The sequence below is a fragment of the Mobula birostris genome, chromosome 25 (genome assembly GCF_030028105.1).
Source record: "Mobula birostris isolate sMobBir1 chromosome 25, sMobBir1.hap1, whole genome shotgun sequence".
Classification (NCBI taxonomy): Eukaryota; Metazoa; Chordata; class Chondrichthyes; order Myliobatiformes; family Myliobatidae; genus Mobula; species Mobula birostris.
The window spans coordinates 3767641-3780878 of NC_092394.1; the positions used below are offsets into that span (position 1 = coordinate 3767641).

Below are 13238 nucleotides of genomic sequence, written 5' to 3' on the forward strand. Positions count from 1 at the left end.
ATGGTGAGGGTGGAGTGCCGCAGGAGGGGTGTGGGACAGGTGGCAGAGAGGTGCTGGTGGTGCAAGTACAGACACAGTCAGCCCTGACTCACCAGGCAAGGTCATTTGATTCCAATCGATCATTACAGAAAGTCTCTCTGATGCTTCCTGCTCCCTTCCCTTCCCTTTCTCCTTTTCTCAGCTATGATTCCGCCCTCCCTGCTCCCTTCCCACTCTCAGTCCACATTTCAGAATCAGGTTTATCATCACTCACGTATCTCAGGAAATTTGTTTTTATTTTGTGGCAGCAGTACATAAAATTCCTACAGGATTGTGAAAAGTCTCAGGCACCCTGCCTACATATACAGCATGTGCCTAAGACTTTTGCCCACTGCTGTAGATATTTATTACCAGGCTCCTCAATACCCAGAGCCTGGACTGACACCAACCTACTATACCCTCTACTGTGCCTGCTGTCTTGTTTATTATTTATTATTTATCGTAGTGCCTGCACTGTTTGTGCACTTTATGCAGTCCTGGGTAGGTCTGTAGTCTAGTGTAGTTTTTGTGTTGTTTTACGTAGTTCAGTGTAGTTTTTGTATTGTTTCATGTAGCACCATGGTCCTGGAAAACATTGTCTCATTTTTACTATGTTCTGTACCAGCAGTTATGGTTGAAATGACAATAAGAAGTGACTTGACTTGACTTGACTTATTAAGTAAGTGGTGCATAGAGAGAGCAAAGCCAATGAGGTAGTTTCATAGTGAGATAGTGTGCAGAAACCTGATGGTGGAGAGGAAGAAGCTGTATTTTTGTGGACCTGTATCTCCACCATGATGGCAGTAAATGAGAAGCAGGCATGTCCTGAGGAATGGTTCAGTGAGCAAGGGCTTACTTTGGAGTAACTTTCCATCCAGAAGGCTACTACGACACCACCTTTGTCTGCGGGTTCGATGGTGAGGTTGGGATTAGTGCGGAGAGAGTGAAGGGCAGTGTGTTCAGAGGGAGTGAGTTTGGAACAGGAGAGAGGAGTGGTGAAGTTGAAGCCGCATCTGCTCTCAGGATGGGGCTTTTCATTCTAGGACGAGGGAGATGTCTTCCTTTTTTAAAGAAAGGGGCTTCCCTTCCTCCACTATCAACTCTGCTCTCAAACGCATCTCCCCCATTTCACGCACATCTGCTCTCGCTCCATCCTCCCGCCACCCCACTAGGAATAGGGTTCCCCTGGTCCTCACCTACCACCCCACCAGCCTCCAGGTCCAACATATTATTCTCCGTAACTTCCGCCACCTCCAACGGGATCCCACCACTAAGCACATCTTTCCCTCCCCCCCTGTCTCTGCATTCCGCAGGGATTGCTCCCTACGCAACTCCCTTGTCCATTTGTTCCCCCCATCCCTCCCCACTGATCTCCCTCCTGGCACTTATCCGTGTAAGCGGATAATTTTGAAGAAATTTGAAGAAATGAGAAATGATCTAAAAAGCGTGGATTGGGACAGGTTGTTCTCTGGCAAGGATGTGATTGGTAGGTGGGAAGCCTTCAAAGGGGAAATTTTGAGAGTGCAGAGTTTGTATGTTTCTGTCAGGATTAAAGGCAAATTGAATAGGAATAAGGAACCTTGGTTCTCAAGGGATATTGCAACTCTGATAAAGAAGAAGAGGGAGTTGTATGAAATGTATAGGAAACGGGGTAAATCAGGTGCTTGAGGAGTATAAGAAGTGCAAGAAAATACTTAAGAAAGAAATCAGGAGGGCTAAAAGAAGACATGAGGTTGCCTTGGCAGTCAAAGTGAAGGATAATCCAAAGAGCTTTTACAAGTATATTAAGAGCAAAAGGATTGTAAGGGATAAAATTGGTCCTCTTGAAGATCAGAGTGGTCGGCTTTGTGCGGAACCAAAGGAAATGGGGGAGATCTTAAATAGGTTTTTTGCGTCTGTATTTACTAAGGAAGCTGGCATGAAATCTATGGAATTGAGGGAATCAAGTAGTGAGACCATGGAAACCGTACAGATTGAAAAGGAGGAGGTGCTTGCTGTCTTGAGGAAAATTAAAGTGGATAAATCCCCGGGACCTGACAGAGTGTTCTCTCGGACCTTGAAGGAGACTAGTGTTGAAATTGCGGGGGCCCGGGCAGAAATATTTAAAATGTCGCTGTCTACGGGTGAAGTGCCGGAGGATTGGAGAGTGGCTCATGTTGTTCCGTTGTTTAAAAAAGGATCGAAAAGTAATCCGGGAAATTATAGGCTGGTGAGTTTAACGTCAGTAGTAGGTAAGTTATTGGAGGGAGTACTAAGAGACAGAATCTACAAGCATTTGGATAGACAGGGGCTTATTAGGGAGAGTCAACATGGCTTTGTGCGTAGTAGCTCATGTTTGACCAATCTGTTGGAGTTTTTCCGAGGAGGTTACCAGGAAAGTGGGTGAAGGGAAGGCAGTGGATATTGTCTACATGGACTTCAGTAAGGCCTTTGACAAGGTCCCGCATGGGAGGTTAGTTAGGAAAATTCAGTCGCTAGGTATACATGGAGAGGTGGTAAATTGGATTAGACATTGGCTCGATGGAAGAAGCCAGAGAGTGGTGGTAGAGAATTGCTTTTCTGAGTGGAGGCCTGTGACTAGTGGTGTGCCACAGGGATCAGTGCTGGGTCCATTGTTATTTGTCATCTATATCAATGATCTGGATGATAATGTGGTAAATTGGATCAGCAAGTTTGCTGATGATACAAAGATTGGAGGTGTAGTAGACAGTGAGGAAGGTTTTCAGAGCCTGCAGAGGGACTTGGACAAGCTGGAAAGATGGGCTGAAAAATGGCAGATGGAGTTGTTTAATACTGACAAGTGTGAGGTATTGCACGTTGGAAGGACAAACCAGCGTAGAACATACAGGGTTAATGGTAAGGCACTGAGGAGTGCAGTGGAACAGAGGGATCTGGGAATACAGATACAAAATTCCCTAAAAGTGTCGTCACAGGTAGATAGGGTCGTAAAGAGAGCTTTTGGTACATTGGCCTTTATTAATCGAAGTATTGAGTATAAGAGCTGGAATGTTATGATGAGGTTGTATAAGGCATTGGTGAGGCCGAATCTGGAGTATTGTGTTCAGTTTTGGTCACCAAATTACAGGAAGGATATAAATAAGGTTGAAAGAGTGCAGAGAAGGTTTACAAGGATGTTGCCGGGACTTGAGAAACTCAGTTACAGAGAAAGGTTGAATAGGTTAGGACTTTATTCCCTGGAGCGTAGAAGAATGAGGGGAGATTTGATAGAGGTATATAAAATTATGATGGGTATAGATAGAGTGAATGCAAGCAGGCTTTTTCCACTGAGGCAAGGGGAGAAAAAAACCAGAGGACATGGGTTAAGGGTGAGGGGGGAAAAGTTTAAAGGGAACATTAGGGGGGGCTTCTTCACACAGAGAGTGGTGGGAGTATGGAATGAGCTGCCAGACGAGGTGGTAAATGCGGGTTCCATTTAAGAATAAATTGGACAGATACATGGATGGGAGGTGTATGGAGGGATATGGTCCGTGTGCAGGTCAGTGGGACTAGGCAGAAAATGGTTCAGCACAACCAAGAAGGGCCAAAAGGCCTGTTTCTGTGCTGTAGTTTCTATGGTTTTCTAAGTGCTACACATGCCCTTACACTTCCTCCCTTACCACCATTCAGAGCCCCAAACAGTCCTTCCAGGTGAGGCAACATTTCACCTGTGAGTCGGCTGGGGTGATATACTGCATCCGGTGCTCCCGATGTGGCCTTCTATATATTGGCGAGACCCGACGCAGACTGGGAGATCGTTTTGCTGAACACCTATGCTCTGTCCGCCAGAGAAAGCAGGATCTCCCAGTGGCCACACATTTTAATTCCACATCCCATTCCTATTCTGACATGTCTATCCACGGCCTCCTCTACTGTAAAGATGAAGCCACACTCAGGTTGGAGGAACAACACCTTATATTCCGTCTGGGTAGCCTCCAACCTGATGGCATGAACATCCACTTCTCTAACTTCTGCTAATGCCCCACCTGCCCCTCAGACCCCATCCGTTATTTATTTTTATACACACATTCTTTCTCTCACTCTCCTTTTTCTCCCTCTGTCCCTCTGAATATACCCCTTGCCCATCCTCTGGGTCCCCCCACCCCCCTTGTCTTTCTTCCCAGACCTCCTGTCCCATGATCCTCTCGTATCCCCTTTTGCCAATCACCTGTCCAGCTCTTGGCTCCATCCCTCCCCCTCCTGTCTTCTCCTATCATTCTGGATCTCCCCCTCCCCCTCCAACTTTCAAATCCCTTACTCACTCTTCCTTCAGTTAGTCCTGACGAAGGGTCTCGGCCTGAAACGTCGACTGTACCTCTTCCTAGAGATGCTGCCTGGCCTGCTGCGTTCACCAGCAACTTTGATGTGTGTTGCTTGAATTTCCAGCATCTGCAGAATTCCTGTTGTTTGGAGTCACTTTGCTTTGTTTCTCTAATAAACCAGTCAACCTGAAGCCAGTGGTTGGTCAGAGGTTAGTGTCAAACTTTGGCAGAGAAGATAAGGTTCGTGCAAGGGGACTGAGTACGAGAGACATAAGGTAACATTGCTGCTCTGTAAAACGCTGCTTAGATCACACTTGGAATATTGTGTTCGGTTCTGGTCGCCTCATTATAGGAAGGTGAGTAAGCTTTAGAGCAGGGGATACCCAACCTGGGGTGCACGGACCCCTCGGTTAATGGTACAGGTCCATGGCATAAAAACAGTTGGGAACCCCTGCTGTAGAGAGAGTGTAGAGGAGATTTTCCAGGATGCTGCCTGGATGAGAGAGCTTGTCTTATGAGAATAGGCTGAGTGAGCTAGGGCTTTTCTCTTTGGAGCGAAGGAGGATGAGCGGTGACTTGATAGAGGAGTACAAGATGATGGGAGGCATAGATCTGGTGGACAGACAGAGACTTTTTCCCACGGTGGAGACAACTAATACGAGGCGACATCATTTTAAGGTGGTCAGAGGAGTGTATCGGGGGGTGGGGGGGGGATGTCAGAGGTAGTTTTTTTTTACACAGAGTGGTGAGCGTGTGGAACGCGCTGCCGGGGTGGTGCTAGAGGCAGATACATCAGGGACATCGAAGAGACTTTTAGATAGGTACATGGATGATAGACAAGTGGAGGGTTATGTGGGAAGGGGAGGGTTAGATTGATATTAGAGTAGATTTAAAAGGTTGACACAACGTCATAGGCTGAAGGCTCAGTACTGGACTGTACTGTTCTATGTACTAAAGCTCCCACAAGCATCAACATGGTAATGAACAAATGGCCACTTCAGTGGGGAGGGAATGGCGGTAGCCAGCACTGAGGATCGAAGTTAGTGAAAAAGGTGAGGAGTTTATGAAGGTGTTGTGAGAGAGAAAGGCCTTGACTTCCTGATTGTTCAATGAGGAGTTTGACTGCAGAGTTTTATAAATATCGTCAGCCACATTACATCAGTGACATGTGCTGTGTTTTTGGAGTAGTTTCATCCACACGACCACCGCTATTTCATTTCCTGTCAAAGTCACCTTGTACGGACACTCCTGTACAGCTTCTTCCCACCATCAGATTCCTCAATGAACGATGAAGACATGTACACTACCTCAACCGTTTTTCTCTTTTTTGCACAACTAATTTAATGTATAAGTATATTTCTTACTGTAATTTATAGTTTTTATTATGTACTGCAATGTACTGCTGCTGCAAAACAACAAATTTCATGACACACTAGTAATAATAAACCTGATTCTGATAGCTACAGTCAAGTACTGTACATGCAATCAGTCTATGTAAGCTAATCTGATGTATTTATATTTATTGTGTTCTTTATGAGCTTTTCATGCTACAGTAACAATTATTTCATTCTCCTCTACACTTGTGTACTGAAGAGTGTTGAATCTTGTTTCTGGTCAGATTTACAATGTGGACCAGCAGCAGGTGAACAAAACTCTCCTCCCAGTTTCGGTCAAGGTGGATATGGCTCGAGTGATGGAGGTGTTTCTGTCTCAGCTGAGGTAAGGAAGATAAGGAACCTTGCATTCTCAGGAACGTCACATCTTTCAAAGGACGGTGAAACCTGGGTTTATAATGTCAGTTTGGAGTGAATTTGCTTAACTGCTGACTCTGACACAGAACGAGGGCCATTTTCCTCATTGCTGGCTCCCATTGGCTCCTCTTTTCCAAGTAGCCCAGCGATTTACTCTCTCCTGTCATCCGCTTCCCACCCACCTGCTCTAACACACAGTCTACCGTATCCAGTACGTGTCTGTTGGATGATTTGTGTGCACATGATTGTAGCACCGAGTAACACACAAACTGCTGGAGGAACTCAGCATCTATGGAGAGGAATAAAGCATCAACGTTTCTGGCCAAGACCCTATTTATTTATTTAGAGACACAGCGTGGAACAGGCCTTCCGGCCCAATAAACCACACTGTCCAACAACCCACCTATTTCACCCTAGTCTAATCGCAGGACAATTTACAATGACCAATTAACCTACTAACCAGTATGCCGTTAGACTGTGGGAGGAAACCAGAGCACCTGGAGGAAACCCACGTGATCACGGGAAGAACATACAAACACTCTGTTCCCGCGAAGTGCTGATCTGTTACAACGCAGTTATTCAATGAAATGTTTTTAAATGACAAAATTCATTCTAATCAACACTTAAAACTTCTGAAGAGCATTCAACTGGCCAATAGGAGCTCTTTACATACGCTGTGAACTACTCACAGCTATTCACGTATTGGTTTACACTCTGCCTCCCCCATGTGTAAACGTTGTTGCTCCCTCTGAGGACTATGTCCTGCAAGGACATTGCTGGGTCTTGAGGATCTGAGTGATAGGCAAAGGTTCGATAGGTTAGGGCTTCATTCCCTGGGTTGAGAGGAGAGTTGATAACGGGTAAACAAAAATATAAGGAGTATAGATAAGGTGAATGCAGATAGGCTTTTTCCACTGAGGTTGGGTGAGACTGGAGCTGAAGGTTGTAGGTTAAGGGCGAAATGTGAAGTATTTAAGGGGAGCCTGAGGAGGAATGTTTTCACTCAGAGGATGAATGTGGGTTTGATTTCAACATATGAGAGAAGTTTGAATAGGTGCACGGATGGGAGGGGTGTGGAGGGCAATGGTCCGGGTGCAGCTCGATGGGACTAGGCAAAAAAACAGTTTAGCACCGTCTAGATGGGCGAATGGCCTCTTTCTGCACCCTAGTGTAGAACATGTGTGAAAGGGCAAGTGACCTGCTTTTTCTTCTCTCACGTTCACACTTCCTGTCCGTCTTCTCCCTGCTGCCAGGTTGTTGATGGGGATACAGAAGGTGCAGCCCCCTCCGGACACTGTCATCCAAAGCCCTGGCAACATGGTCGTCACTGACTGGGAGACCGACCGTCTCCTCTGCATCAGGACCGTGGAAAACATCGCCACAGCCACAAACACACTGACCTCCCTGGCACAGCTCATCGACGAAATTGGGAACATCGTGATCAATGACAACATTGCCTCTGAGGTAGGGGGTTCTTTTCACCCTCATGTCCACCGCTTTGTGTGGCTGTACATGTCCACGGTGCCTTGTCTGACTCTCCACTGCCTTCGTACAAGGGGTAATGCTCCTTCACCTGGTATCTACTGTCAGTGAGGGGTTGAGATTAGCCCCAACCAGGGCACCAGACTGGGTGGATTCTGAGAAACCGGTCTGCTCAGAAATCAGTGTCCCTTGGTGTGGTTCAGGATATTCTGAAATGGAGAATAAGTTATGAAGTGATTATTTTGTAACTTCAAAACATTAAACTAATTCAAAGGAAAACACGGGAGTCCGAAATGTAGGTGCACCTTTGAGTTTAAGCGAAGTCAGCACGTATCACAGGGTAGCGTGATGATGTATGTAATTCACGTATTTATACACTTAACCCATAATTAATTCTTTAAACCAACAAGAAAGCTTAATCAACATATATAAGATTACTCAAATATTGAAATATCAAATACGCAACAAAGACCATAAGACAAAGGAGCAGAATGAGCCCATCACATCCTCTCCTCCATTCCATCATGGCTGATTTATAGATAGATAGATATACTTTATGATCCCGAGGGAAATTGGGTTTCGTTACAGCCGCACCAACCAAGAATAGAGCATAAATATAGCAATACAAAAACCACCAACAATCAAACAACAAAATGCAAACTATGCCAGATGGAAATAAGTCCAGGACCAGTCTATTGGCTCAGGGTGTGTGACCCTCCACGGGAGGAGCTGCAAGTTCGATGGCCACAGGCAGGAACGACCTGCCGTGCCACCCAGTGTTGTATCTCGGTGGAATGTGGCTGAAGTCCAACAGTAAAAAGTTCAATATCCGGTCTACAAACACGTTCTTTGATCGTAATATACCCCAGATTGCACCAGCTGTTGTTAACCAGAACAGTAAGCACCCAACTCCTTTACGCTTACCGCTCTCAGTGCACTTCCGGTCAGCCCTCTCAACCCCCATTCTCCTGTGCCTTCTCCCCGTAACCTTTAATGCCCTGAATAAGCAAGAACCTATAAACCCTTGCTTTAAATATACTTAATGACTTGATCTCCACAGTCATCTGTGGCGATGAATTCCACAGATTCACCATCCTCTGGCTAAAGAAATTCTGGCTCATCTCTGTTCTAAATGGACGTCCCTCTGAAGCTGTGTCCTCTGGCCCTAGACACCCCACTGTAGGAAATATCCTCTCCACATCCATTCTATCTGTGTCCTCTGGTCCTAGACTGCCCCACTGTAGGAAACATCCTCTCCACACCCACTCTATCTGTGCCCTCTGGTCCTAGACTCCCCCATTGTAGTAAATGTCCTCTCCACATCCACTCTATCTGTGTCCTCTGGTCCTAGACTCCCCCACTATAGGAATCATCCTCTCCACACCCACTCTATCTGTGTCCTCTGATCTGAGACTCCCCCACTATAGGAAACATCCTCTCCACACCCACTCTATCTGTGTCCTCTGGTCCTAGACACCCCACTGTAGGAAACATCCTCTCCACATCCACTCTATCTGTGCCCTCTGGTCCTAGACTCCCCCACTATAGGAAACATCCTCTCCACACCCACTCTATCTGTGCCCTCTGGTCCTAGACTCCCCCACTATAGGAAACATCCTCTCCACACCCACTCTATCTTGATCTTTCAATATTTGATAGGCCTCAGTGAGATTCCCCCCTCGCTCTTCTGAACTCCAGCAAGTACAGACCCAGATCAATCAAATGTTCCTCATACGTTAACCCTTTCATTCATAAGACCATTGTTGCTGTAGGGATGGCAATCAGTGGTGGAAGGGGTTGATAGTCAGAGAGAGTGTTATGTTCCAGGAATTTGAAGCACGCTGCTTGAGAGGTCAGTGGAATCGGACTGAGGAATTTAAAAGGCAGTTAGACAAGAAAAGGCGAAGTGTTGCCTGATTGGAGAGCTGATTGAATAGCTGGCATAGTAAATGCTGTCAACCTGTAATGAGAACACATTGCATGTTAACTCCAGTGTTGGCACTTCCCTCCTCCCTCCTTGTGTCGTGTTGCGGTGGTGTGAGGCGTTGGTGAGGCCTAATCTGGAGAATTGTGTGCAGTTCTGGTCACCTATGTACAGGAAAGAAGTAAATAAGCTTGAAAGAGAGCAGAGAAAATTTACAGGGATGCTGCTGGGACATGAGGACCTGAGTTACAGGGAAAGGTTGAACAGGTTAAGACTTTATTCCCCAGAGCAGAGGAGAATGAGGGAGATTTGATAGAGGTAGACAAAATAATGAGGGGTATAAACAGGGTGGATGCAAGCAGGCTTCTTCCACTCAGGTTGGGTGGGATGAAAACTAGAGGTTACAGGTTAAGGGTGAAAGGTGAAATATTTAAGGGGAACAACTTCTGTAGGGGGTTGATGAGAGTGCGGAATGAGCTGCCAGTAGAAATGGTGAATGTGGGTTTGGTTTCAAAATTTAAGAGAAATTTGGATAGGTACGTGGATGGCTGGGTGTGGGCTGATGGGACTAGGCAGAATAATAGTTTGACACGGACCAGATGGGGTGAAGCAGCAGCTTCGTGCAGTATCACTCTATAATCTGCTTCCTACTCGGCTTGTTGTTCCTTCTCTGTAACGCCAGGTGTGCAGCGCTGTGGCTTCTGTGGAGCAGTCGCTCGAGGAACTGGAGGCTGGGAGGCTCTTGGCTGCCTTCCAAGCCAGCAAGGAGGCCATCACCTCGTCTGAGAAAGCCTTCTTCGATCCTTCACTCCTGCACCTCCTGTACTTCCCGGACGATCAGAAGTTTGCCATTTACATTCCGCTGTTCCTGCCCATGTGTGTCCCCATCGTGCTGTCACTGGTGAAGGCAGGGACGGATCGTAAGTGGAGACAAAAGGTGGATTGAAGGGGATGCACTGCAACCTGCAGTTTTGATTCTGTGAGATCTAATTTATTGGGTAGTGGATGCCACGGAATCGCACTGGATCAGAGAGCATGCAGTCTTCTGTTACCTCACACATTATACACAGAGAATACAGCAAGTGTCGCCAGAATGAAAACACCAGGTTCTGCAGATGCTGGAAATCCAGAGCAACGCTCACCAAATGCTGGAGGAACTCAGTGGGTCAGGCAGCATCCGTGGATAAACGGTCGATGTCTTGGGGCTGGGACCCTTCATCAGGATGGGAAAGAAAGATTCTAATGAAAGGTCTCAGCCCAAAACGTTGACCGTTTACCCCCCTCCATCGGTGCTTCCTGACCTGCTGAGTTCCTGTGTTTCCACCAAATTACATCTCATGAGAGAGCGATGATTCGCTTTCCCCCAAAGCCTGGCAAAGGCCAGGGCACTGGAGGCGGGCCAAGGAGAGTTGGGACGGGGGTGGTGGGGGCTGTGTTTGTTGTACATGCACTGAAACGCAACCCTCTGTGCTGTTGCTATTGTAAGTACTTTGTGTCTAGATTGTATGCACAACAGGAGCTGAGATCTGAGGTCCACACATCGCATTGTGTTGGGTAATGTAATACCTGGCATTTCTCATCTTATGGTCACCCTGTTCCACTTTGTTTCTCTGCTACGTTGATATGTCCCTCTCATCCCAGCTCCTTCGCATGGCATTATTCTTTCAACTCCCCTACCTTTTCCCTCTTCCTGTCTCCCACCCTCCCTATCTCCCTCCACCTCACCCCTCCCCTACTTTCTCACCTCCACCTCCCCTCCCCTTTCCCCCCTCACCCATCCCCCTTCCTCCCACTCACCCCTACCCCTTCCCCTCCTTCCCCCTCACCATCCCCCTACCCCCTCTCCAACCCCCTTCTCTCCTACCCCCCTCTCCCCACTTCCCCACCCCCCTTCTCCCCTCTCCAACCCCCTTCTCCCCTATCCCCCTACCCTCCTCTCCAACCCCCTTCTCCCCTAACCCCCCTTCCCTCACCTCTACCCCCACCCCTTCCTCCTCTCCAACCCCCTTCCTCTTCTTCATCCCCCTTCCCCCCTCTCCAACCCCCTTCTCCCCTCTTCCATCCCTAACCCCCTCTCCCCTCACCCCTTCCTCCTCTCCATCCCCCTTCCCCCTCTCCATCCCGCTTCCCCTCTCCCCTCTCCAACCCCCTTCTCCCCTAACCCCCCTCCCCTTCCTCCTCTCCATCCCCCTTCCCCCTCTCCATCCCCCTTCCCCCTCTCCCCTCTCCAACCCCCTTCTCCCCTAACCCCCCTCCCCTCACCTCTACCCCCACCCCTTCCTCCTCTCCATCCCCCTTCCCCTCTCTCCGCTCTCCAACCACCTCTACCCCCTCACCCCTACCCCCCTCTCCCCTCACCTGTACCCCCACCCCTTCCTCCTCTCCATCCTCCTTCCCCCCCTCCAACCCCCTCTCCCCTCCCCTATCTCTACCCCCACCCCTACCTCCTCTCCATCCCGCTTCCCCCTCTCCCCTCTCCAACCCCCTTCTCCCCTAACCCCCCTCCCCTCACCTCTACCCCCACCCCTTCCTCCTCTCCATCCCCCTTCCCCCCTCTCCAACCCCCTTCTCCCCTCACCTCTACCCCCTCACCCCTACCCTCCTCTCCAACCCCCTTCTCCCCTAACCCCCCTCCCCTCACCTCTACCCCCGCCCCTTCCTCCTCTCCAACCCCCTTCCTCTTCTTCATCCCCCTTCCCCCCTCTCCAACCCCCTTCTCCCCTCTTCCATCCCTAACCCCCTCTCCCCTCACCCCTTCCTCCTCTCCATCCCCCTTCCCCCTCTCCGCTCTCCAACCCCCTTCCTCTTCTTCATCCCCCTTCCCCCCCTCCAACCCCCTTCTCCCCTCTCCCATCCCTAACCCCCTCTCCCCTCACCCCTACCCTCACCCCTTCCTCCTCTCCATCCCCCTTCCCCTCTCTCCGCTCTCCAACCCCCTTCTCCCCTCACCTCTACCCCCTCACCCCTACCCCCCTCTCCAACCCCCTTCTCCCCTAACCCCCTCTCCCCTCACCTGTACCCCCACCCCTTCCTCCTCTCCATCCCCCTTCCCCCCCTCCAACCCCCTCTCCCCTCCCCTACCTCTACCCCCACCCCTACCTCCTCTCCATCCCCCTTCCCCCCTCTCCAACCCCCCTCTCCCCCAACCCATTTCCCCCCACTCCAACCCCCTTCTCCCCTCTCCCCTAACCCCCCTCTCCCCTAACCCCCCTTCTCCCCTCACCCCTAACCCCCCTCCATCCCACCCTCCAACCCCCTTCTCCCCAACCCCCTCTCCCCTCACCCCTACCCCCCTCTCCCCTCACCCCTACCCCCCTCTCCAACCCCCTTCCCCCTCTCCCCCCTCGTCTTAGTGTTCACATCTGTCCAGCTCCCTGATGTGAGCCATTTAGTCAGACAGGACTGCTCTTGAGTAAATGTTCTTTTTTGACCTTGTAATGTTGTGTTTAATCGACTCATTATTAACCAATTCAAGCTGAATGAAGCAGCTTTGTAGATCCAAGCACAGTAATGATTTATAGGTGTTCATTAGGATTTCTGGAACAGCGATACCATTTGTCCTCGTTCAGGGGGTGAGGCCTCTTCAGTTTCCGCGCCTGATGGAGGTATGGAAGTTTCCGTGACTGACGGGGGTACGGAAGTTTCCGTGACTGACGGGGGTACGGAAGCTGTGGAGACGGCACTGGACTGTCCCCCAGTCTGAGGCAGTTTATCCAGCATAAACAACAAACTGGCCCTGAAGTATCGGTTTGTTCAATCTATTCAGGGTTGACAGAGTCACAGAGCACTACAGCACAGAAACAG

The 13238-nt window shown here is 49.1% G+C and overlaps 1 protein-coding gene across 1 annotated transcript in view; it reads left to right on the top strand.

Annotated features, from left to right (window-relative positions):
- The window catches only part of pigs (phosphatidylinositol glycan anchor biosynthesis, class S), a 49496-nt gene extending 37590 nt beyond the window's left edge, over nt 1-11906 (top strand). Inside the window, exons 9-11 of the mRNA XM_072242845.1 lie at nt 5896-5996; nt 7282-7492; nt 10117-11906. Coding sequence (XP_072098946.1) covers nt 5896-5996; nt 7282-7492; nt 10117-10380 — 576 coding nt within the window. The 3' untranslated portion in view covers nt 10381-11906. The remainder of the gene's footprint in view (nt 1-5895; nt 5997-7281; nt 7493-10116) is intronic.
- Nucleotides 11907-13238: the final 1332 nt, after the last annotated feature.